We start from the raw sequence: 22,957 nt of genomic DNA on the forward strand, positions 1-22,957 counted from the left end.
GATAAGGCTGTTATACCAAGAAAACTGAAAGTAACATTCAAATCAAGAGAACCTGTACTTGGATATGCACACCTAAAGCTGACAACAGGAGCTTAAAAATTATTTTAAAACACCTTTTAAAAATCTACCTTTGAGACGCTCTAATAAATCAATCTGTCCAGAGGAAGCCATAGCTTCATCTTCAATACTTCCTTGTAGTTGTTTAAGTACTTCCTGCAAAAAAGAACACAATATATTACCGTGACAAAATTCTACGTAATTATTCTAGATAGAATGATTCTAAGTTTCTTGATATTTAGGTGTGCTGGGGAAAAAAGTTTCAGATCAATCTGAAAATATATCTGAATCTGTAAAGCACTTTATATATATTATCTATTATTAATTATGAGTAATGAATTACATCCCAACAACAGTGATATTTTGTGATAATAGAGATTATGGGGAGTTTCCATAAGATACATTATCCCTAACTTTTAAAACATACAATAAGGTGAATTATTCTCATTTTTCATATGGGTCAATCAAGACTCAAAGCCCTATAGAAGCTGTAAAAGCTAGATATGTGTTTAGAATCCATGTCTCTGAAGCTTGCACCACCATGACCATGAAAAAAACCAAATTAACAATTATAATATGCTGTTTTATTTAACACCCTAATACATATTCAAGCTTTTATATACCATATGTAAGTATATACTATTAGCATACTGATTTATATTCAGCAGATATTGAAATAATTATGCTCACTGCCTCCTGACTTCTGATGCCATTATTTCCTTTCCCATCGAAATCCTTCTCTTGATCAATTTTCCTCAAAGAGTGCTAGAAACTGTCATTTTCTAACAGTTTTTTTGCATGTTCCTTAATAATAATTTATGTTATAGCTTTCATATCATTTTCTAACAGTTTTTTTGCATGTTCCTTAATAATAATTTATGTTATAGCTTTCATATCCTGGGGCATTCCATTCAAATTTCCAGCAAAGTCCTTATTGGCCAATTAAGTTTCCAAATGCAAAACAATGTTCTTGAACATTTATGACCTGTAACTATGGGCAGTATTCTCCAAAATGAAAAATGACCAAAAACAGATTGAAAAGGAAATCTGTCAAAAAGTGAGTGAATGCAGCAAAGACAACTTTACTGGTTTATCTTGACAGTGACGTGATCAGCATTAAAAAAAAGAATGTCTTGGTGCGCCTGGGTGGCTCAGTGGACTGGGCCTCTGCCTTCAGCTTGGGTCGTGATCCAGGGGTCCTGGGATCGAGCCCTGCATCAGGTTCTCTGCTCAGCGGAGAGTCTGCTTCCTCCCCCCCTCCCCGCCTGCCACTCTGCCTACTTGTGATCTCTGTCAAATAAATAGATAAAAATCTTAAAAAAAAAAAAATGCCTATGTTAGCCTGTGGTCTTAAGATCTGACCTTCAAATAATAGACCGTGTTGGAGGTTGAAAGGCTTCGGTAAATAGATACAGGAACATGGAGGTGACTAATACTCATATTCAGATTATTATGGCTGAAATGTATCACATTTCACATTGTTTCCTGGGACAGGAAACAAATTTATACAGGATGCCATCTTTGAATGACATCTACTACAAACTTCAGGACACCAGTGCTTCAGTAAAGTTCGAGAACTATCCTTCTAAGCTATCTGTTTTTCAGGATCCCAATTCTCCTTCCATCCATCCATCCACTGTTACTACTTATAGTCCTTCAATGATCATTTAATCTTATCCCTATTTCTATAATTATACTCTCCAGCCTTGAATTCAACAACAACCCTTCCACAGATAACTTCAAATTATATGTCTCTAATCCTAACCTCACTTGCAAACTTCAGATTCAATTTCCCAATTTCACTGATACATGCTTTACATCTGGATGATATGCACTTCCTATGTAAATGTCCAGAACTATCATTTTGTGCCATTACAATATGTTCTTTGCCTTGTATCTTGTCAGTTAAATATAAATAAGCCTTTTCTTCCCCAGACACGCAAATCCTTAGCATGAACTCCTTCCTATCACCAATCAGTTTTCAAATTCTGTATTCAACCTCTAGTGTTTCTCTTAGAACCATCTCTTTTCTATTCTTACTGCCACCATACTGGTTATTAATCTTCCAAACTACTAAAATAATCTTATTGTATGTTTCTACCTTGCATTGGACTTCTGTGTTCAGAGTAAGACTTTTATTTTATTTTACTTTATTTATTTTTATTATTATTTTTACAGTAAAGCCTTTAAAGCATAGCTCTGATCAAGTTTCCATACAAGATTCTTCTCCAAAGTCTACAAGGGTGGGTTTGAAATTTCAGTATGGATCAGAATCACCTGAAGTGCTAGTTACACTGGAGACTGTTCATTCACTAAGTATGGGATGGAGACTGAAAAACTGCATTTTCAACAAATTCCCAAATGGCACTGATGCTGAAAACAATCATCAAAATGTTAACAGTAGTATTCTAAGAAGGTGAGGTTACAAGAAATTTTTTTTGTTTTGTTTTATAATTTTTCAACAATGGGTATTACAAAAAATACTGTTTTTAGAAAAGGTACAAAGATGTATAAGTTCAAAAACAACAAAAGGAAATCCTTGGCATATCCTTGACATATACCTAATTTTTCAAAACTAAAAATAATTTAAAAAAAAATAACATCAAAACCAAATTAAAAGGCCATGTAAACTTGGACACCCAATAATAAAAATCAATTAAACTTATAGCATTGGCCATACAATGGAATACTATGCAGCTGTAATATCACCAAATACTTAATGATATGAAAAGATTATGACAATATATTAAATTTCTAAATCCCATCAAATGCATGCCTGCACAGAATGGGCAGAGAGAAAAATATGTACATTGTCACAGGTTACCTCTGATTTAAAAAGAATTTAAAAAAAGAATTTTTAATGGGTGATTTGGTATCTTTTTATTTGTCCCTATTTCCCAATTTTTAAAAATATTAAATATGTACAACTTGTAATAAGGGTTTTTAAAAAAAGTTTCTATACATATTGTTAGAAATCTACTGATAAAAGTTGTAACCATAACGGCAAATAAAATTATTGAAATTTAAGGTTTAAAAAAAATTTTTAAGACTTTCCGTTAGTTTGGCATGTTTGTGAATTTCATATAAATGGGAAAACATAACATATAGTCTTTTGTGTCCCAAGTTTTTTGCTCACCAAATATGAGATACATCCAGGCTACCAAATGTTATTAGTTAATTGTTTTTAATGCTGTGTAGTAGTCCATTGTATGAATATGCCTCAACTGATTTATCCTTTATCCACTTGATGGGCATTTTGGTTGTCAGATGTTAGAGGCTATTATGAAGAATGCTAGTATGTACGTTCTTGCACATATCTTTTAGTAAACCTATGTATTCACTTCTCTTGAGTACATACCTGGGAGTTCGAATGCTAAGTCAAGGATTCAACTCTAAAAGAAAACTGCCTGTTTTCCAGCATGACTGTACTATTTTACACTCCTACCAGCAATGTATGAGCATCCTGATGTTCCACAGCTGACATCATCAGTCTTTTAAATTTTAGTGATTTGAGTAAACAGAAATATCATTTGTATTTCCCTGATGTTGAAGGATGTAGAATCCCTTTTACGTGTTTACTGGCCATTTGTCTCCCTTTTTGAATTGTCTTTACAAGCTTTGGGCCATATTTTAAAAACTGGACCTTCTCTGGTTATTGGTTTACAAAAATTCTTTATATATTCTGTATTGAGTTCTTTGTTGGATATATGTATTGTAAATATTTTCTTCCAGTCTATGACTTGCTTTTTCATTTTCATAATGAAGTCCTTTGAAAAGATTTTAATTTAAATTTAGTTTTTAATTTGATGAAGCCCATTTTATATCTTTTTTCTTTTATGTTTAGTCCTATTTGTGTCCTAAGAAATCTTGCCTACCCCAAGGTCACAAAGATGTTATCTTGTATCTTCTTTTAAAAGCATTACAAAAGATCTTGGTTTTAATGTATCAATTTTTTCTTTTATGTTTAGTACTTTGTCATTCTGTTTAAGAAATTTTTGCCTACTCTAAAAACATGAAGCTGTTCCCTGTTTCCTTCTGGAAGCCACTATTTTGTCTTTCACACTTATGTCTATAATCCATCTTGAATTAATTTTTGCATATATTATGAGGTAGGGCTCCGAGCTCCTTTTTTTCTTTTTCTTTATGCAAATATTTAACTGCCCCTGTACCATTTACTGAAAAGACTACCCTTTCCCCACCGAAATGCAGGGATGCCTTGGTCATAAATCAACTAACCAACTAGGTGCAGCTTTTCTCCACTCTATTTCTGCTAGTTGACTAGTCCAATCTATTATTACAGCCACTATCTCTTTAAATATTACTTTTGCTCCATTTTCTTCCCCTGTTCCTTCTGACACTTCAGATTTGCCCTATTTGCCTGTGTCCCCCATAACTCTTACATGCTGTTTGTAAATAATACTTATTTTAGAGCCAGAGAGAGAAAGCACACATGCTCACACACACCCACCCCACACAAGCAGTGGGGAGGGGCAGAGGGAGAGGGAGAATGTCAAGCAGACTTTCCACTGAGTGCAAGGCTCCATCTCATGACCCTGAGATCATGACTGAGCCAAAAAGAAATCAAAAGTCAGACCCTTAACTAAGCTACTCAGGTGCCCCATACTGTTTTCATTCCCATTTTTTATCTTTCTTTGCTTCAGTTTGGATATTTTCTATAGACTTTTTTACATGTTCACTAATTTTTATCTTGTCACTAGTTTATTAATTCTGTGTTTACAAGTCCATCTAATAAGTTATTAGTAAAACTATTCATCAGTTTTAGACTATTATAGGCTATAATTCTTTGCCTACCTTTTCTGGATTTTCATCCATTTTATTCATATCTTTTCTTTTTACAAGACATTTATAATAACTATGTTAAAATTTTTGCTAATTCCAATATCTGGATTGCCCTTGGATTTGCTTCTATTAACTATCTGTTTTCCTAATGATCGCTCATTTTCCTGTTTCTTGCATTTCTTGAAAATTTCAGCTGTATGCCAATCATTATGTATACAGAACGAGACAGACTTAAAGACATATTTTCCTTTAGAGTTTGCCCTTTCCACCACTGGGGTCTTAACGTCCTCCAACCAATCAGGAACTAAAAATGGCCTGCAGGTGTAGTTCAAGCAAAATTCACATTTGATTTGACTTGCCAAGTTCCATGAATGTGTCTCTCCTCTAAATTTAGACTGAAAATAATACAGGTTTCTGTCTCCTCAGCCCTTAACCTACTACCCTATACATCCCTCAAATCTGGTATTTATCTTGAAAGGAAAAACAGGCCCCTTCCCTCTGGTCCATGTCTCTCAAGCACTGCAAGACTATAGAATGTTTTCACTCGGCCTTATTCTCAGGTGGTGCCTGACTCCTTAGACGCTAAAAGTTCTGTCCTGTGGAGGTAGAGGGCTTGGGTTTTTAACTTCCTGCTCCACAAGGTTAAAAATTTGGCAAATATCTCGAGGAGACCTCTTGTGTGAAAGTAATGGGTCTTTCCCATGGCAGGACTTTGCCTTGTAACATTTAGCTTTCCCAGTTCTGTCGCTAGCATCCTTCACAAGACTCAACCAACGTTCCATGGAAAAACTAGCCATGCATTTGGAGCTTCTCTAAATGTCAATACTTCACATCTGGCCACATGTTTGTCAACCTGCATGTTTGAAACCTGCAATGGTTTCCTTCCTCCAGTGGAGTCCTGCTTGTGCCAGCAATGAACAGCAGCCTGTGCTTAGAATTAATAAATATCCCTGGGGAAGAAAATCACCCACAGTGTCAGTTATTCTAGAAAGGGCTCGTTCCTCTTATGAATTTTAGTTAATACAGTCCTTGATGACTCCACAGTTCTGTTCTCCAAGGTCTTTTTCAGTATGATTTTTGTATTTTATCCAATGTTTTTTAGTTGCTGCAGTAGGAATGATTGCCTGGGGCTGAGTATTGCATACAATCTAAAAGAAGTAGATCTTAATTTCAAAGAATTTTTTAAAAAAAAATGCAACACAACTGCAAAGTAATTCCAAATAAAATATTTTTAAAAATGCTTAGAGAAACAGCAGCTTTTAACATTAATATGAAATTTTGAAGGAGACATATTCACTTGTATTTATACAACCTGGAAGTTTGGATTTTAGAAATTATTTATATTATATAACTACACATTGTTTCTTAAAATATTTTAAGAGTCTAGAAATATTAAAGGATTATTTATTAGAGATGAAATGTTCTGTGGAGATATCAGTGAAAAGAAAATATCAGTGAGCACCTGTCTCATTTCAAGGAGGCTGCTACTTGATCCACTTCTGTTTTTGTCATTACATCAGTTATAGATTCTTTTCATTACCAAATACAAGTATATTTGATAATTAAATCCTCAAAATAAATCATGAAATGTGTCAATCTGAGTTTTTATTTCTATTTTCTTCTTACACTCTAAAAATAAGATATTCTATATGTATATGATTTTGCAGTTATGGAACAATTTATAAAATTTCACTGTCAAAAATACAACAAAGGCATAAGTGGTTCATTAATAATTTATCTACAGATAATTTTTTTAAATACCACAATCTTTCAGTTTAAATGATTAACATCTATACATGACCATATTTATCTTGTTGCTATGCTCAGCATTTTAAAGTAAATCAAGTTGAGTTTTAGCCCCGAATTGAAAGTACAGTATGTAATTCCTTTTAGATTTAGCTACAGTTTCTGCATTTATCTAATTCCGGGTCATTTAATTCCCATTAAATCTCTATTTTATTTTACTACAGTTTTACCACAGAAAATGTCAAATATAAACATAAGTATAGAGAATATTATAGCAATCTTCCATGTATTCTCACATCCTATAGTAATGATCAACTCATGATCTTGTTTCATCTATATTCATACCCACTTCCTCTATTCTCTTCCCTGACTCAAATTCATTTGGGAATAAATCTCAGACATCGTATTACTTCATCCATAAAGAATTCAGATATATATTTAAACAGGGATTCTTTCTAACCATAACTGCAATGCCATCACTATACCTAAAAAATTAACATTTCCTTTATGTTTTCAAATACATAGCCAGGGTACATATTTCCCTAATTAGTTGTACACATATTTCCCTGTCACACACACAAAATATTTTATAGTTTATTTTTATCAATGCCTTGTAATCAACAGCAAAACAGTATTCTTTTTTGCCACTAGATGGTACTACTGCATAAATTTCAGAAATCCTTAAATTACCCAGTGGAAGGGGACCCTCCTTGCCTTTCTTTGGGGTAAACAGGTTAATGAGCAGGAAATAGGATTTAAGATTATATAATGTATTCCAAAGAATAATAAGTGATTTTGCATAAATAACCACTGGTTCGGATTAACTTTAATCCAACGTGGGAACTTCCAATGTTTCCAAGTATCTTTTCCAAATCAATATTCTAAGACAAAACAAATGGTCTGGTTCCCGCTTTTGAACAGCTTAAATCCTCTTAGGAGAGATACACAAAAAATTTCATTAAGGTGTAACTGCTATGATACCGTATGTCCAATCCTAAAGAAATAAGTGGATGGCTTTTCAAGGATGTCTGCAGAAGCACTTGCTGAGTAATTATCAATTCATGGTTGAATTCAGACATATCTTAAGTGCCAATATTCATGATGTACAATATGATACACCACATATAAGTGGTCAACCTGACATTCCACTGTAGAAATTTTAGGGTCTGACTTGTATTTTTACTCCAAGACATTCCTATCCAGCATGGAGATGGGTCTAAGGTAGGTTAAAAATGTCTCCCAAAAATAAATTTTGAATTTGCTCAAGTAGTTAAGCAAAAATTAAAAAGGGATCTCAAAATCATGCACTATGAAACATCCAGATAGGCCCACCAAGAGGAATTCTTTGCAAAATATACCTCTCAAAGTTGACGAAAGAGTAGTCCTGTTGGGAATTACACATTTTGTATCTTTAAACTTTTAAAACCACATGCCATGTACAATAATTTTAGATATACTGTGTTGGTCACTGTTAAAATAGCAAACTATTCTTTTTTAATATTAGATAACTGATTTGTCTGTTTTTAAGGTCACCCACAGTTGTGGTGAGAAAACATGTTTGCTTAAAGTCTACCTTATTTCCGAAAGGACTGGAGATAGGTATCTCTTGGAGATCTGTCCTCACTGAGGACAGTTTTTAACCACAGAAGTCGGCAATTAGAGTAGAAAAGATTTATGGAAATCTTTATGGAAAGAAAGAATAGTACATATGAGTAAAAGATTGAACTGTTATGATATTGACAACAAAGAGTAAAAGGAGAGCAAAAATAGCTCAGTGATGTACAGAAGCTTGAAGAATAAGAGAGACCTCAAAATGCATAGAAAAAGAACAAGAAGAAAATAGCAATGAAAAAGGAATAAGAGTAGTGAACAGACAGCAAAAACAGCATCAGGCACCCAGATGCTAAACAGCCAAGGGGCAGAACAACACAAAGCAGGAAGAATTTTTAAGAGGTTAACAGTTTTGTCGATGATCTCCAAATCTATAAAGTTGTTAAGTTCAGTGAGAAGGGAATCTGCCTAATTAACTGGAAATTAAAACAGCAAAAATTTTAACCTCAATTATTCTGAAATTAGAACATATCTTCCCCACTGCAGACTGAGTATTTTGTAACTTTTCTTGGAGGTTATCACAACTTTTCAATGCTATTTGGCAAACTAATTTCAGGACAGAGCCACGGAAATCATCTAGGCTTGTGTGACGCTTATATTTTCCAAATAAGGCACCTTAAGTCCAAAAGGGTACTCAGAGGTGATACAGCTCGGCTTGTGGCAAAACAAGGAATAGAACCAGGTACTGACTTTCAGTTCTGGACTATTCCCAGTAGGGCATTCTGTTTTTCTTGATCATTTATCACTGCTGCACTTAAGTGGAGACAAGATTTGGGAGAGTTGGGAGGAAGGCTATATTTAATAACAGATATATTCTAAAGTTGTGAAACTAGTTTCTATGAACTATGCAGAACACCCAGTCTCAGTACAGTGATACTAAAGTTGGTCTCTTATTTTTAAGCTTAAAAATAACTAAGAACAAATTAACTAGCCATTGGGTTTTTATAATTATTTTCTTTCTATGATTCACTGGATTAATTTAATACATTTTGTTCAAAATATACATGCTAACTTTGCAAGAGTTTACATATTGCTGCTTAACTTAAAATACACTTTTAAGTAAGCAAAGTATCTAATCCCAACTTTACAGGAGGGAATACTGAATAAAAATGAAAAACTACAATTAAAAGTCACAGTCTTGATACCTTCATATTAGATGCCTCAGTTTCCAGTTTTGTAAGATGATTGGAATTATCTTCTAGCTCTTGTCGAAGATTTGAGTTCTCCATCTTCAGTGCCTCAACTTGCTTTAACAACTGATCATATGAAGCTGCAGCCATCCTTGGCTACCCTTGGACCTATAAGGTTAAAAAGGATTTTGAAATTCACTACTAAAAATATCCTGGCTGCTTGTTTACAAAGAAAGGGATAAAGAAACAAAACCCTGGAGACATTTAATAACAACATTGTTCAAGCAGCATTGTCCTTCTAAGAGGATGAAACACTAGAGTCTTAGCTGAAGACAAGGAGAACTAAAATAGAAGAGAACCTCAGTCATGCTTGACTACATTTGCTTCTTCACAGGTGCATGAGATTTCTGTTAGGCTAGAATTTTTTTCAAGTTTTTAAAGATACTTTAACTGGTCTTATAGGTAAAACTTATGTAATGAAATGTAATCATTGATAAGAAGCTCATATTGGTAATATTACTTATGGATTTTGCTCAATTTTAAAGCCAGAATGAATTAATGAGATTGGGTATTACATTCTATCACTTTGCTAGAAGGCTAGTCTTAAATATCACCCATGGTAAAGTAGTTCTGAACTTCCAAGAAGGCCTCATTAAAAATGCATCCTTTAACAAAATGGATACAAAGGAGAGCATTAACTTGAGACTTCAATCTTTTTGATAGGAAGATGATAAGAATTACTAATATAAAGTTCTATTACAGTTATTCAAAAAGATGAATATAATAGGCCATGCTATAGCATATGTGGTCTTGGGACCCACTGTGCTCAGAACTGAGGCCAGAAGAGTCTTAAAGAAAATGGATGAGTTTAGAAGTAGAAATTATCAAAGAGATGTGAGGCAGAGTCTGGCAATTAATTACATCACTGTGAAAGAAGAGGGGAGAAAAGAAAGAGAAGATAGCCAGGTAGTAAGAGGTCCTTAGAATGAATTAGAGAATGCTAATAGTTAGATTAAAACTAACCAATTTCAGAAGACCCAGATTCTCTTTTTAGTTTAATCCCAAACTCAACTTGGAATAAATACTAAAAAGCATTACAAAAGTTTTTTTTATAAATAATACTTAAAGATCTTGACATAAGAAAACGCTTCTGTAATAAAATCCACTACACAAAATAAGGCAGACAGGTCTAGCACTACTGGCAGTATAGGAGCTTAGCAACTGGAAGAACTTTTTTAAGAAAATATTTTATTTATTTATTTGACAGAGAAAGAGAGATCACAAGTAGGGAGACAGGCAGGCAGAGAGAGAGGGGGAAGCAGGCTCTCTGCTGAGCAGAGAGCCCCATGCGGGGTTCGATCCCAGGACCCTGAGATCATGACCTGAGCCGAAGGCAGAGGCTTAACCCACTGAGCCACCCAGGTGCCCCTGGAAGAACTTTTAACAGGGGAAAACCAAAGGACTCAGGTCTAGCTACTTCTCCAATGAGTTAATGGTAAATCTGATGCAACCCACTATCATCTGAGGAAGAAAGTGAGTCCTGGGAGGTGGGCAATCACTCACAAAAGTCTTTATGATTGAAAACAATGAGAACTAGATTTGTACTTAAACTAGATTGGGTCTTAAAATCAGGGTTGGTCATGGTTTACTTTCTCCCTTCATTTTAATTCATTTCACCTTTTGTAAAATGGTTATCTGCTACCTGCACAAATATAATTTACAGAATTTCATACCGTTAGAACTAAGAAGAAAAGGCAGGCTGAAAAGTGCTATGTAAATATAAATTATGTTATAAAAATACACATGTAACATATCTTCCTTAGTAAGACCTAATGTCAATCTATTGTTAGAAGTTTCTGCCCTCTGACCAAGGCACAAGAGGTAAAGAAGTAGTAATTCAGCTACTTGAGAAGGACAGAGACATCTCAAAAATGAAGGTGAAATTCATAAGTATGATCTTTTATCCTCTTTAAGTCATTCCATTAACAAGCAGTTCTGAAAATACACAGCACATTATAAGCTATGTAACAGAAGTGGGGAATCTGACAGAATTTAATAATGAAAAGTCCTGAATTTTTTTTTAATTTTAGATTTTATTTATTTATGTGACAGAAAGAGACAGAGCGAGAGAGGGAACACAAGCAGGGGGAGTGGGAGAAGGAGAAGCAGGCTTTCCGGCGAGCAGGGAGCCTGATTCAGGGCTCCATCCCAGGACGACCTGAGCCGAAGGCAGATGGTTAGGCTTGAAGACTAAGCCACTCAGGTGCCCCAAGCCCTGAAATTCTTTACTTTAAGTAAAATTTTAACAGGCAATTTTTACACTAAAACAGTAAGACAATATAAAAGGTAATAACCAGAGAAAGAGATAAACGCAGGTATGTTAAGATATGTAGGTTATTACCTTACACAATCACAGATGGGCAAAATGAGCATAGACAAAGTACTCTTTATTGAGGGGGAAAACCCCAACCCTTCAAATTGACAATTAAAACATTTGAACATTTTTTCTCCCCCCGCCTCCAGAATCACAAGCATTAAGTCATTTCTGCTCTAGAAAGCAAGGTATTTCATATAATTTGATGGGAAAATGAAGATGTTTCATGGAGTAATACTTCCTTGTATGCTTTAAAGATGCTGCAACCACCCTTCCCTAACTCAAAACTGCTTTATGCAAAATTCAAGAAATCATAAATTTACGTTAACCTTTTATGCAATCATTAGAATTTCATGAAAGTCACTCAACATTAAAAAAATCAAAATTTAACTCATGAAATGGGGAAAACATGAATCTTTTCACTTTATTAGCACCACGCTCTAACCACCTGAGCTAACTGGCCGATCCTGAATCTTTCACTTTTTAATAAGAGTATGGAAACATCCCAATTTGTTTTTCTGTAGGGTCAAGGTGTCCACTAAAGAGACCCTCACCCCATAAGAGTAGGGCAGGGGAGAAGAAAGCAAAGGGACTCTTATTTAGACCTTTATTCAAATGTTCACTGAAAAGCAAATTTACAAGTATCCTAAGAAATTAATGCAAGTAGGAAAAAAAGTTTTAGGCTGGCAAGAGAATATTCAGTTAGAATTAAATTTGGAAGTAATCATTATTATCAATAATGTAAGAAGTTTGGGATCTTTTTTTTTAACTTAGTGTAACTGCTTTTATTGTTTTGTTTTGATTAAAAAATATGTATTTGCTAGCACTTTTAGACGGCAATAAGAGGAAAATATCAACAGAAAGAGAAGCAAAAGAATCACAAGACTACTTTGTTCTACTGCATGCAAATAAATTTGAAAATGTAAAAATTTTCTAGAAAATGTAATTTATCAAAACCCCACAGATAGAGGAAATCCAAAATTTCCAATAAAAATCACTATTAGAAAATTGACATCATTCAACATGCTAATAGATCTACACAGAAAAAAAAATGATTATGCCAAAGATGGTGAAAAGACGTTCTACAGAGTCAATGCCCACTCTTATTGAGAATACTGAATTTAAAAGGACTCTTCTTTAATATGATCCATATCAGCTGGAAAGCAAGTGCCATACATGTGAAAACGGTAGATCTTTTCCTAAGGTCAAGGGAAGTCCATTTTTACCACTATTACTCTATACTAATCAGCACAATTAAAGAATGAAGTTAGAAAGGAATTATATACCTAGACTATCCAAAAGAATTAACTAAATATTACTATAATAAGATAATTGAGTAATTTAGCAAAGTCCAAAATATACAGAAATCTTTCCTTTATATGCAAGGAGATATCAGATAGAAGATGAAATGGAAGGACGGGTCCTATTTATAATTTTTAGAAGTATAAAACACTTAGGCATAAACTGAACAAAAAGAGTCCAAAACATATATGAGGAAAACTATAAACATATCTTGTTCGTGTACCTAAAGATTTAGTATCATGAAGATGTCATTTCGCCAAGTTAATTTATAAATCTTATGCGGTCCCAATAAATGTGATATGTAAGATTTGTTTTTATTTGTTTTCTGCAGCTAGACATTTGGAAAAATAAGCAAAAAAGGCAAAGTAGGAAAAGAGAAGGAACAGACCTATCACTTACTAAAATACTGTACAAAGCCTTTATAAATAGAACAGTATATAGTTAACTGCATTGTACCAATAAATTAATTTCTTAGTCCTGATACTTGCACTGTGGGTATGTAAGAAGTTAATATTAGGGGAAGCCAGGAAGCTTAGTGAAGGATATAAAGAAACTTACTGTTCTATTTTTCTAACTCTTTTTTAAGTCCAAAGTTATTTCAAAAATACAAAAGTTTTTAAAACCTATGATATTGTCATATAAATAGATCAACCATAGGAACACACACTTGCACACACACAAATCCAGAAATAAATATATGTAAATTTAATCATAATGAAGGTAGCATCGCAAATACATGTGAAAAGATGGACTTTAAATTAACGGCATTAGGGAAAAGGGCAGCCATAAGAAACAGGATAAAATTACATCTACTCCTCACGCTACATACTAAGTTAAATTGCAAAAGGAAAAGAGAGTTAAATGTTTAAGAACACTACATGGCATTTAAATTATGAAAACGGTTTTGTTTTTTAATTTAAGATATTTAAATGGAATATACCCTCTCTTTCAAGGAGTTCTCTGAAGTAATGTCTGTTACTATAACAGGTTACTTGAAGCAAATGGGAAGGTTTTCACTTGGTATAAAAGCATAGCAACTTTTGGGGTGCCTGTGTGGCTCAGTGGGTTAAGCCTCGCCTTCAGCTCAGGTTATGGGATCGAGCACTCACATTGGGCTCTTTGCTCAACAGGGAGCCTGCTTCCCCCACCCCCTCTGCCTGCCTCTCTGCCAACTTGTGATCTCTCTCACTGTCAAATAAATAAGTAAAATCTTTAAAAAAAAAAACAACAAAAAACCAAAAGCATAACAACTTTTAAATAAGTAGGATACAACCATGCATGCTGTGTAGGTCACTACATCTCATATGCTCCATCCTGTTATATTAAAATAAAAGAACTATATAAGGATAAAAAATGTCATTGAAAAGATATGCAAAAATATAGTCACTGCCTCTAGAAATAAAAGGTTTGAGGTCTGTTGAGAAGCAGCCTTCCTTTTTATTGATTACTCTTTAGTAGTTTGAAGATCAAAGCAAAAAGTTGGTTCTTGGAAAAGGCTAAATATGATCACACAGAGAGAAGAGACCAAAGAACTTGAACAAAATGTGGGGGGTGGGGAGGCTAATTTAAAAAGAAATAGAAAATCTTAATAATTCTGTAACTGTTGAAAAATTAGAACATAGTTAAATATTTTCTCCCTTCTCCCAACACACAAAAACGCATACATTTAAGAAACAAATCATTCCGACCTTAAAAAACTTTCCCTAGAATTAAATAGGAAATTATTAGAATAGAATTAAATAGAACAGAATTAAATAGGAAACACTCCCTAATGCATTCAATGAGGCCAATGTAATCAAGATGTGAAAGTTAAAGGTAGTGTGAAAATAATTAAGGGCTAATATTATCATGAATATTGCCATAAAAATCATGAACAAACTATCAGGAAACAGCATATATTAGTATACAGTAAAAAAACTACAGTAGAAGCAGGCTGAGTTTATTCTATGAATGCAAGGATAGTTTAACATTAGATCATTTATGTGTCATTCACTACGTTAAAATCCTAAAGAAAAGGGCTCAGGTCATGATGCTGGGGTCCTGGGATGGAGGCCTGTCTTGGGCTCCCTGCTTAGCAGGGAGAAAGCTTCTCCCTCTCTCTCTGCCCCTCTCCTTACTCAAGTACATGCTCTCTCATTCTCTCAATAAATAAATAAAATCTTTTTAAAAAATGGGCATGACCACGTTCCAACAAAACTTAGTTTCCAAAAACAGCGATGGTTTGCTGACCCCTGGCCCAGAGCATGAATTCCCAATTCTGGCTCCCCACAGGTAAGACAATTTCAAAGGCTATTAAAATTTTTCAAGATTAGTATTTCACTTTTAAAGAACAGGAAGTAACCTGCTATGCTGACAGAACAGAGAACTAGGAAGTCTTAGGTCTTTGACTAATTTTCAGCAATCATTTTTAATTTCCATGATTTCTTCATCTTTCAGAAATTTGTTGCAAATCTCTATTTGGCTCCCTCTCACTCTATGACATTATAAGTACGTATCTTTAAAATTTTTTTTTTTACCACTAGTTAAACGGGGTCTTAGGAGAAAGAGGTGATAAATACAAGTGGTTAGTATACTAGCTGGCATCAGAAATTCTATTTTTACATTAAGATCTTTAATTCATATAGAATTTCTATTTTTATATATGGTATGAGTATAGTACTTTAACTTTATTGTCTCTCATATGGATAACCAATTACACCAGCACTATTTATTAAACAAAACATTTCTTTTCCATTGAACAGAAATGTATTCTTTTTTTTTGAAGATTTTATTTATGAGAGAGAGAGATAGAGAAATCTTTTTTTTTTTTGAAGATTTTATTTATTTATGAGAGAGAGAGAGATAGAGAAACAGGCTCCCTGCGGAGCACAGAGCCTGATGCGGGACTCGATCCCAGGACCCTGGGATCATGACCAGAGCCAAAGGCAAACGCTTAACTGCCTGAGCCACCCAGGCACCCTAGAAATGTATTCTTATTATATGCTATATTCTCATATATACTTAAAACTGTCACTGTATACATTTAATATTAATTTGAGACAGATTACATTTCTATGATACTAAATCTTAGCTGTGTCATAAATAATTCAGGTCCTTCAATCAAATTTTCCAGCTTTTTTTCAAGAGAAGGTTCTATGTCTTTTCTTATCAAATTTATTCCTGGGTTTTTAAAATTGTGAATAAATACCACCATTCATGCCAGATATTGATAAGTACAGACAAAAGCTACTGATTTTATTTAATACATATTCCTTATGTACCCACCTTTTCAAATTATCCCATGAATTCTAATAGTTTTTCTTGTGGATTTTCTGAGTACAATCATGTAATTTATAATTAAATTATATTTTGTCTTTTCTTTCCCAGTATTTATACCTCATTTCTTTTTCTTAATTGTTTGCTGGAAACTTCAAAAATAATGTTGAGTAGTGATCTTCTCCCTGATTTTAATAGGAATGGCTTAGTGTTACACCATTTTATAGTCTTACTCAAGATTTCTGTAAATATTTTTTAGGTATTTTCCTTTAAGTTTTGTTTTGGTTTGGTTTCGTTTTGTTTTTTAAGATTTATTATTTATTTATTTATTTATTTGACAGAGAGAAATCACAAGGAGGCAGAGAGGCAGGCGGGTGGGGGGTGGCGGCTGTGGAAAGCAGGCTCCCTGAGGAGCAGAAAGCCTGATGCAGGACTTGATCCCAGGATCCTGAGATCATGACCCGAGCTGAAGGCAGAGAGGCCCAACCCACTGAGTCACCCAGGCGCCCCAAAGTTGTGGGGTTTTTTTTGAAGATTTTATTTACTTGAGAGAAAGATTGAGAAACAGAGCATGAGCAGGGGGACGAGCAGAAGGACAGGAGGAAACAGACTCCCCACTGAGCAGGGAGCTGAACTCTGGGATCACACCCAAGCTGAAGGCAGAGGCTTAACTACCTGAGCCATTCAAGGGCCCCTTCCTTTAAGTTTTTATTAGGAGTAGTTTCTAAATGCTTTTACAACACCTTTTGATATAACACAGAATTATGCAGTTTTTTCTTTTAATTTGTTGCTGTCAATTATAAGATTTTCTCATTTTGACCCATCCTCCTCTGTTCTTGCAATAAACCATACTTGTTCACGTTTTAGGATTTTACTAGTTTGTTCATTTTTCACATTTTACATAGAAGTATTTTTCTCTTTATTTCTTGATAATTTATAATTTCAATAGATTTCCTCTTTGGTCTGGGGGTACATGGATGATCCTTCTTAATTATTAGGTATATAAGATGACTTCTGAGTCATTTTTTTTATTGCTACTAATTTCTTATTTATTAGGCTGGCAACTGCTGCCTGCAAAACTGCTATTATCTGGAAAAATTTTTTAAGGTTTGTCTTGTAGCCAAGAACATGATTAATTTTCAATAAATATCCCACTGGAATTTAAAAAAAGGAAAAAGTGTAAAAAGTTTTATCATTTAAATCCTCTATACATGTGCTTTTCTGTGTATTTGGTATGTGAAACTTAGAAAGCCTACCATTTATTGCATACTTACAATATGCTATGTAGTATAAGTGTCCCACATATATGTCATATATATATATATATCTCTTATTTATTCTTTAAAAGTGTGAGGCAGTGGGACACCTGGGTGGCTCAGTGGGTCAAAGCCTCTGCCATCGGCTCAAGTCATGATCCTAGGGTCCTAGGATCAAGCCCTGAGTCAGGCTCTCTCCTCAGCGGGGAGCCTGCTTCCTTCCCTCTCTCTCTCTGCCTGCCTCTCTGCCTACTTGTGATCTCTGTCTGTCAAATAAATAAAATCTTAAAAAAAAAAAAAAAAGTGTGAGGCAGGTATCACTTACCATTTTAAAGTTAAGGAAGATGAGATTTCAAAATGCTAAATAACTTTCCTGAGAACACGAATCAAGGGGCGCCTGGGTGGCTCAGTGGGTTAAAGCCTCTGCCTTCGGCTCAGGTGAGCCCTGCATCGGGCTCCCTGCTCAGTGGGGAGTCTGCTTCTCTCTCTCCCTCTGCTCTCTGCCTGTTTGTGCTCTCTCACTCTGTCAAATAAATAAATAAAATCTTAAAAAAACAAAACAAAACACGAATCAAATTACTAAGCCAGAATTCAAACTCCTATATGTTTCTAATGCTCCTGCTTGTAAAGACCATATAACATAACACTACCTTTATGTGGCTTTCATGACCTGTTATACCTGATAAGAGTCTACCTTCCAAACTTAATTTCTATTAGGTCTCGATATAAAGTACCTCCTCAAGTCCCTCATCACTATTCTGTACAGACTATTCTGTACTTTTGTTCACAATTCATCCTTTTTAATACCCCATCCTTTTCCCCTTTGCTTTGCCAATGTATCTCCATCCTTTAAGGCCCAGTTCTGTTGCCTTACATAAAACCTTTCTGTCCCCTCCAGCCAATAATGAGCCTTCCTGCTGACTATACAGTAAATACTACAAAACTTGGCTAACCTATTCTCTAATTATTCCATTTTACTTTAGTGAGTTTTGTTTCTCCACCTTTAAGACAAGGTTTATTATTGAATTCTTAGCTTTTGTAATTCCCAAAATGCTTTATTCTGTGACAGCCACAAAATGACAAATACATGCAAGAATAAACTGAAGCAGTGCTTTATCAGCCACAGGGGGCAAAGGAGAGAAAATGAGGGTACAAATTCAAAGAATGTCTAAGATGACTTTCCCCTTAAAATAGTAAGATGATGGATTTCTCTCTGTGGCTATACAATTCAAATCAGTAAACATTTCAGAACTTACTATTCACAAGACATCATACGCATATAAGGAGACTCTATAGCATGAATTGTGTTCCCCCAAAAGGTATGTTGAGTCACAGGTAGCTAGTATCTCTGAAAAGTGACCTTATTTGCAAACAGGAGCTTTATACATGTAATCAAGTTAAGATAAGGTCTTACTGGATTAGGGTGGGCCCTAAATCCAATGACTGGTATCCTTAAAGGAAGGCTACGTAAAGAAATGGACACAGAGACCTAGGGAAAACACCATGTGACAATGGAGACAAAGACCGGAGTGTGAGAGCTGCAAGCAAAGGAATGCCAAAGATTGCCAGCAACCTCCAAGAGCTCAGGAGAGAGGCATGGAACAGATTCTCCCTCAGTGTTTCCAGAAGGAACCAACCTTAAGGACATCTTGATTTTGGGCTTTTAGCCTCCAGAACTTTTAGCCTTCAGAACTAGATTTCCATAGCTTTAAGCCACCAGGGACTCTACCACAAGAGACTTACAAGACTAGGGGGAAAGATAAGTTGATACATTCCTTATTCTCAAGTATCTTATTATTTAGCAAAGGAGTAATATTCCAGTAGCAAGAGTACATTGGGTCAGTATACAAATATATCAGATGTTTGTGTCCCACCTAACATTCTCTCAGCTTCCTTTAACTCTAGCTAGTCATTGGTGCATCAATCAGCTCACTGCAGATGTAAACTAGCGGCACATTAGCTGCACCAAGTATCTTTTGCATTTTGTCCTAAAGATACCCCAGTATGGGTCCTCAACATTCATGCATGCACAACCTATAAAAGAATGAACATTTGATGGGGCAATCCTTGACTAAAAGGAAATGGAAGCTAGTATATCTAATTCTTTCCTATAGTTGGACAATTCTATATGGTTCCTCAAAAAGTCCTGACAGGGGCACCTGGGTGGCTCAGTGGGTTAAGCCTCTGCCTTCGGCTCAGGTCATGATCTCAGGGTCCTGGGATCGAGCCCCGCATCGGGCTCTCTGCTTGGCAGGGAGCCTGATTCCCCACCCCCTCTCTGCCTGCCTCTCTGCCTACTTGTGATCTTTCTCTCTGTCAAATAAATAAATAAAAATCTTAAAAAAAAAAAAAAAAAAAAAAGTCCTGACAGATGAAGCCACAGCTGTCCAAAGTGATGACCAACTTGAGGACATATGCTTATGCTGGCTGTCCCTCTTCTCTGCTTAATTCCTTCCAGTCCTCTACTCCTAGATCACTTTCCAAAGACAGTATTTCACCCAAAGCCTTGTCTCAAGATTCTGACTTACAGGGGACACAGGCTAAGATACAAATTACCTATAACTCAAAGGCAAATCTGTATTTAAAAACATCTGAGAGAATGCTGTGGGAGTTACACCTTCCTGAGAAAATTAGCGAAAGCATTAAGAATGTAAAAGCATTTAAGAAGGGACTTGAAAGATGGCATAAATGCAAATAAACATAAATGTGAGGATAGTATTTCAGGAAACAGCAAAATCAAAGTTCAGAGTTTGGAAAAATGACATTTGGGGGAATAGATGGCAGTTTAATTTAGCTGAAATTCAGTACAGAGGAATCAGGGAAAATATGGAGGGGCAAGAGCATAAATATGGACTGAAACCATATTGTGGCTAGGTGATTTCACAATGTAAAGAAGAGGAGGTCTGGATAGAGTAGCTAGAGAAATAGTATGATAACAAGCCTAAAAGGTATAAGGCCATGTTGCTTTAAAGTTTTTCACTTTCTATTATAAACTATCTCAGAAGTAGTTAATATACTGACACAGATTAAGTGATAATAAAACCAAGAATCTAAAAACAGCCAGTGGAAATATATTTTAATATTCTTCAATGTTCTATTTATTTACCATGTGAGTGACATTATATACTATAATTTTAAAAAGTCTGATAAATGAAAATGTGAATTTTCCTAAAAAAGTATCACTATTCGGGGCACCTAGGTGGCTCAGTGGGTTAGGGTCTCTGCCTTCGGCTCAGGTCGTGATCCCGGGGTCCTGGGATCGAGCCCCGCATCGGGCTCTCTGCTCGGCGGGGAGCCTGTTCCCCGTCTCTCTCTGTCTGCTTCTCTGCCTACTTGTGGTCTCTGTCAAGTAGATAAATAAAATCTTAAAAAAAAAAAATAGTAACATTATTCACCACAGTATAACTAACTCAAAAACCAAAACAAAAAACCAAACCAAAACCAAAACTCAAGAACTTCAGCCTAAAAAAAAAAGAACTGTGTATATATACACCTATAGTAGACAGAGTAATGACCCCATGAAGATGTCCACATCCTAATCCCTGAAGCCCCTAAATGTGTTACTTTACCTGGTTAAAGAGACTTCACAGATGTGATTAAGTTAAGGGTCTTAACATGGGGAGATTCTCCTTAATTATATAGCTGGACCTAAGGTAATCACAAGGGCTCTTCTAAGGAGATGGAAGGGTCAGAGTCACAGAAGCATATGTAACAACCAGAAGCAAAGGGTCAGAGAGAGATCTAGTATGCTGCTAGCACTGAAGACCGAGGAAGGGACCACAAGCCAGTACAGGTGGCCTCTAGAAGCTAGAAAAAGGAAATAGGTTCTCCCCTATAGCCTCTGGAGGAAGTGTAGCACTGCTGCTATTTTGATTTCAGGCCACTGAAAACCATTTCAGACTTCTGACCTCTAGAGCTATAAGAAAATAAACTTGTGCTGTGTTAAACCACCAAATCTGTAGTAATTTGTTACAACAGCAATGGGAAAAAATGCTCTATGATCCAGTGATTCTTTCCTAGGAAAAAATTCCACCGAAACTTCTTACTGGCCATGTAGTGATCTTAAAATATACCCACAATTTCTTTGACTCTATTCCTTCAAAAGGTAGAGCTTAATTTATCTCCTTTCTTGTGGGCTGGACTTAATAATGACTCACTTCTAATAAAGAAAATATGGTAGCAGTGTGGCTTTTGAGACTATGTCATAGATGGCTTCCTTCTTGTTCTTTCTGAGATCAGGGGAAGAAGCCAGCGGCCCTGTCATGAAGATATTCAAGCAGCTCCACAGAGAGGCCTATGGCAAAGCGCTGAGGCCTCTTGCCAACAGTCAAGGGAAAGAGACTACATGAGTGAGCCATCTTGGAAGCGGATCCTCCAGTTTAGTCAAGCCTTTAGATGACTGCGGCCCTGGCTGACATGTTGACTTCATCAGAGATTCTGAGCCAGACCACACGACTAAAACATTCTTGAATTTCTGCTCCACAGAAACTTTAACATAATAGATATTTGTTCTTTGAGTCACTAAGACTTCAGGTAATTTGTTACGTGGATTTGTAACTAGCATAGTCTAAAAAAAGTCACGTAGAAGGATGTATTCCTTATCCTTTGTGGTAAAAAGAGGTCTGGAAAAAATCTAGGACCTTCACTAGAGGAACAGTCACAGATATCACATAATACTATACAGAAGAGTTAGTACCAAAAACTAGACAGATATAAAGTAAAACACACGGAGCTTAAAAATAATATTGAGTCATAAATGTTCTAAAATTATGTAAATTTTAAAAACTTAGGATGGGGCACCTGGGTGGCTTACTCAGTTAGGCATCTGTCTCTTGATTTCTGTTCAGGTCATGATCACAGGGTTGTGGTGCCTGCTTGAGATTCTCTCTCTCCCCCTGCCCCCCCCCAAAAGAAAAGCCAAATTTGGATACATTTCCCAAAGAAATGAAAGCAGGGACTTATAGAGATTATCTGTACACCCACATTCACAGCAGCATTATTCACAACAGCCAAAGGTGGAAGTGACCCAAGATTCCATGCACAGATGAACAGATAAATGAAATGTGGTATACATTTTCAGCATTAAAAAGGGTGTTGTGACACATGCTACAACACGGATAAACCCTGAAGACATGCTAAGTGAAATAAGCCAGTCACAGAGGGACAAATACTGTATGATTCCCCTTATATGAAGTTCCTAGGAAGTCAAATTTATAGAAAGTGGAAGAAAAATGGTGGTTGCCAGGGTTGTAGACAGGGGAAAATGGGGAGCGGATGTTTAATGACTGCAGTTTCAGCTGGGGAGTATGAAAAAGTTCTGGAGATTGATTGTGGTACACTCACAACAATATTAATGTACTTAATGCCACAAAACTATTACATATTCAAAAAAGGTTAAGATGGTATATTTTACGTCTGTGTATTTT

At 35.5% G+C, this 22,957-nt stretch overlaps 1 protein-coding gene across 1 annotated transcript in view; it reads right to left on the reverse strand.

The window, feature by feature from the left end:
* Positions 1-22,957, reverse strand: part of APC (APC regulator of WNT signaling pathway) — a 137,370-nt gene that overhangs the window by 76,091 nt on the left and 38,322 nt on the right. The window contains exon 2 of the mRNA XM_080803914.1: positions 129-213. Coding sequence (XP_080660040.1) covers positions 129-213 — 85 coding nt within the window. The remainder of the gene's footprint in view (positions 1-128; positions 214-22,957) is intronic.

This window comes from Martes martes, assembly GCF_963455335.1.
Source record: "Martes martes genome assembly, chromosome: 5".
Classification (NCBI taxonomy): Eukaryota; Metazoa; Chordata; class Mammalia; order Carnivora; family Mustelidae; genus Martes; species Martes martes.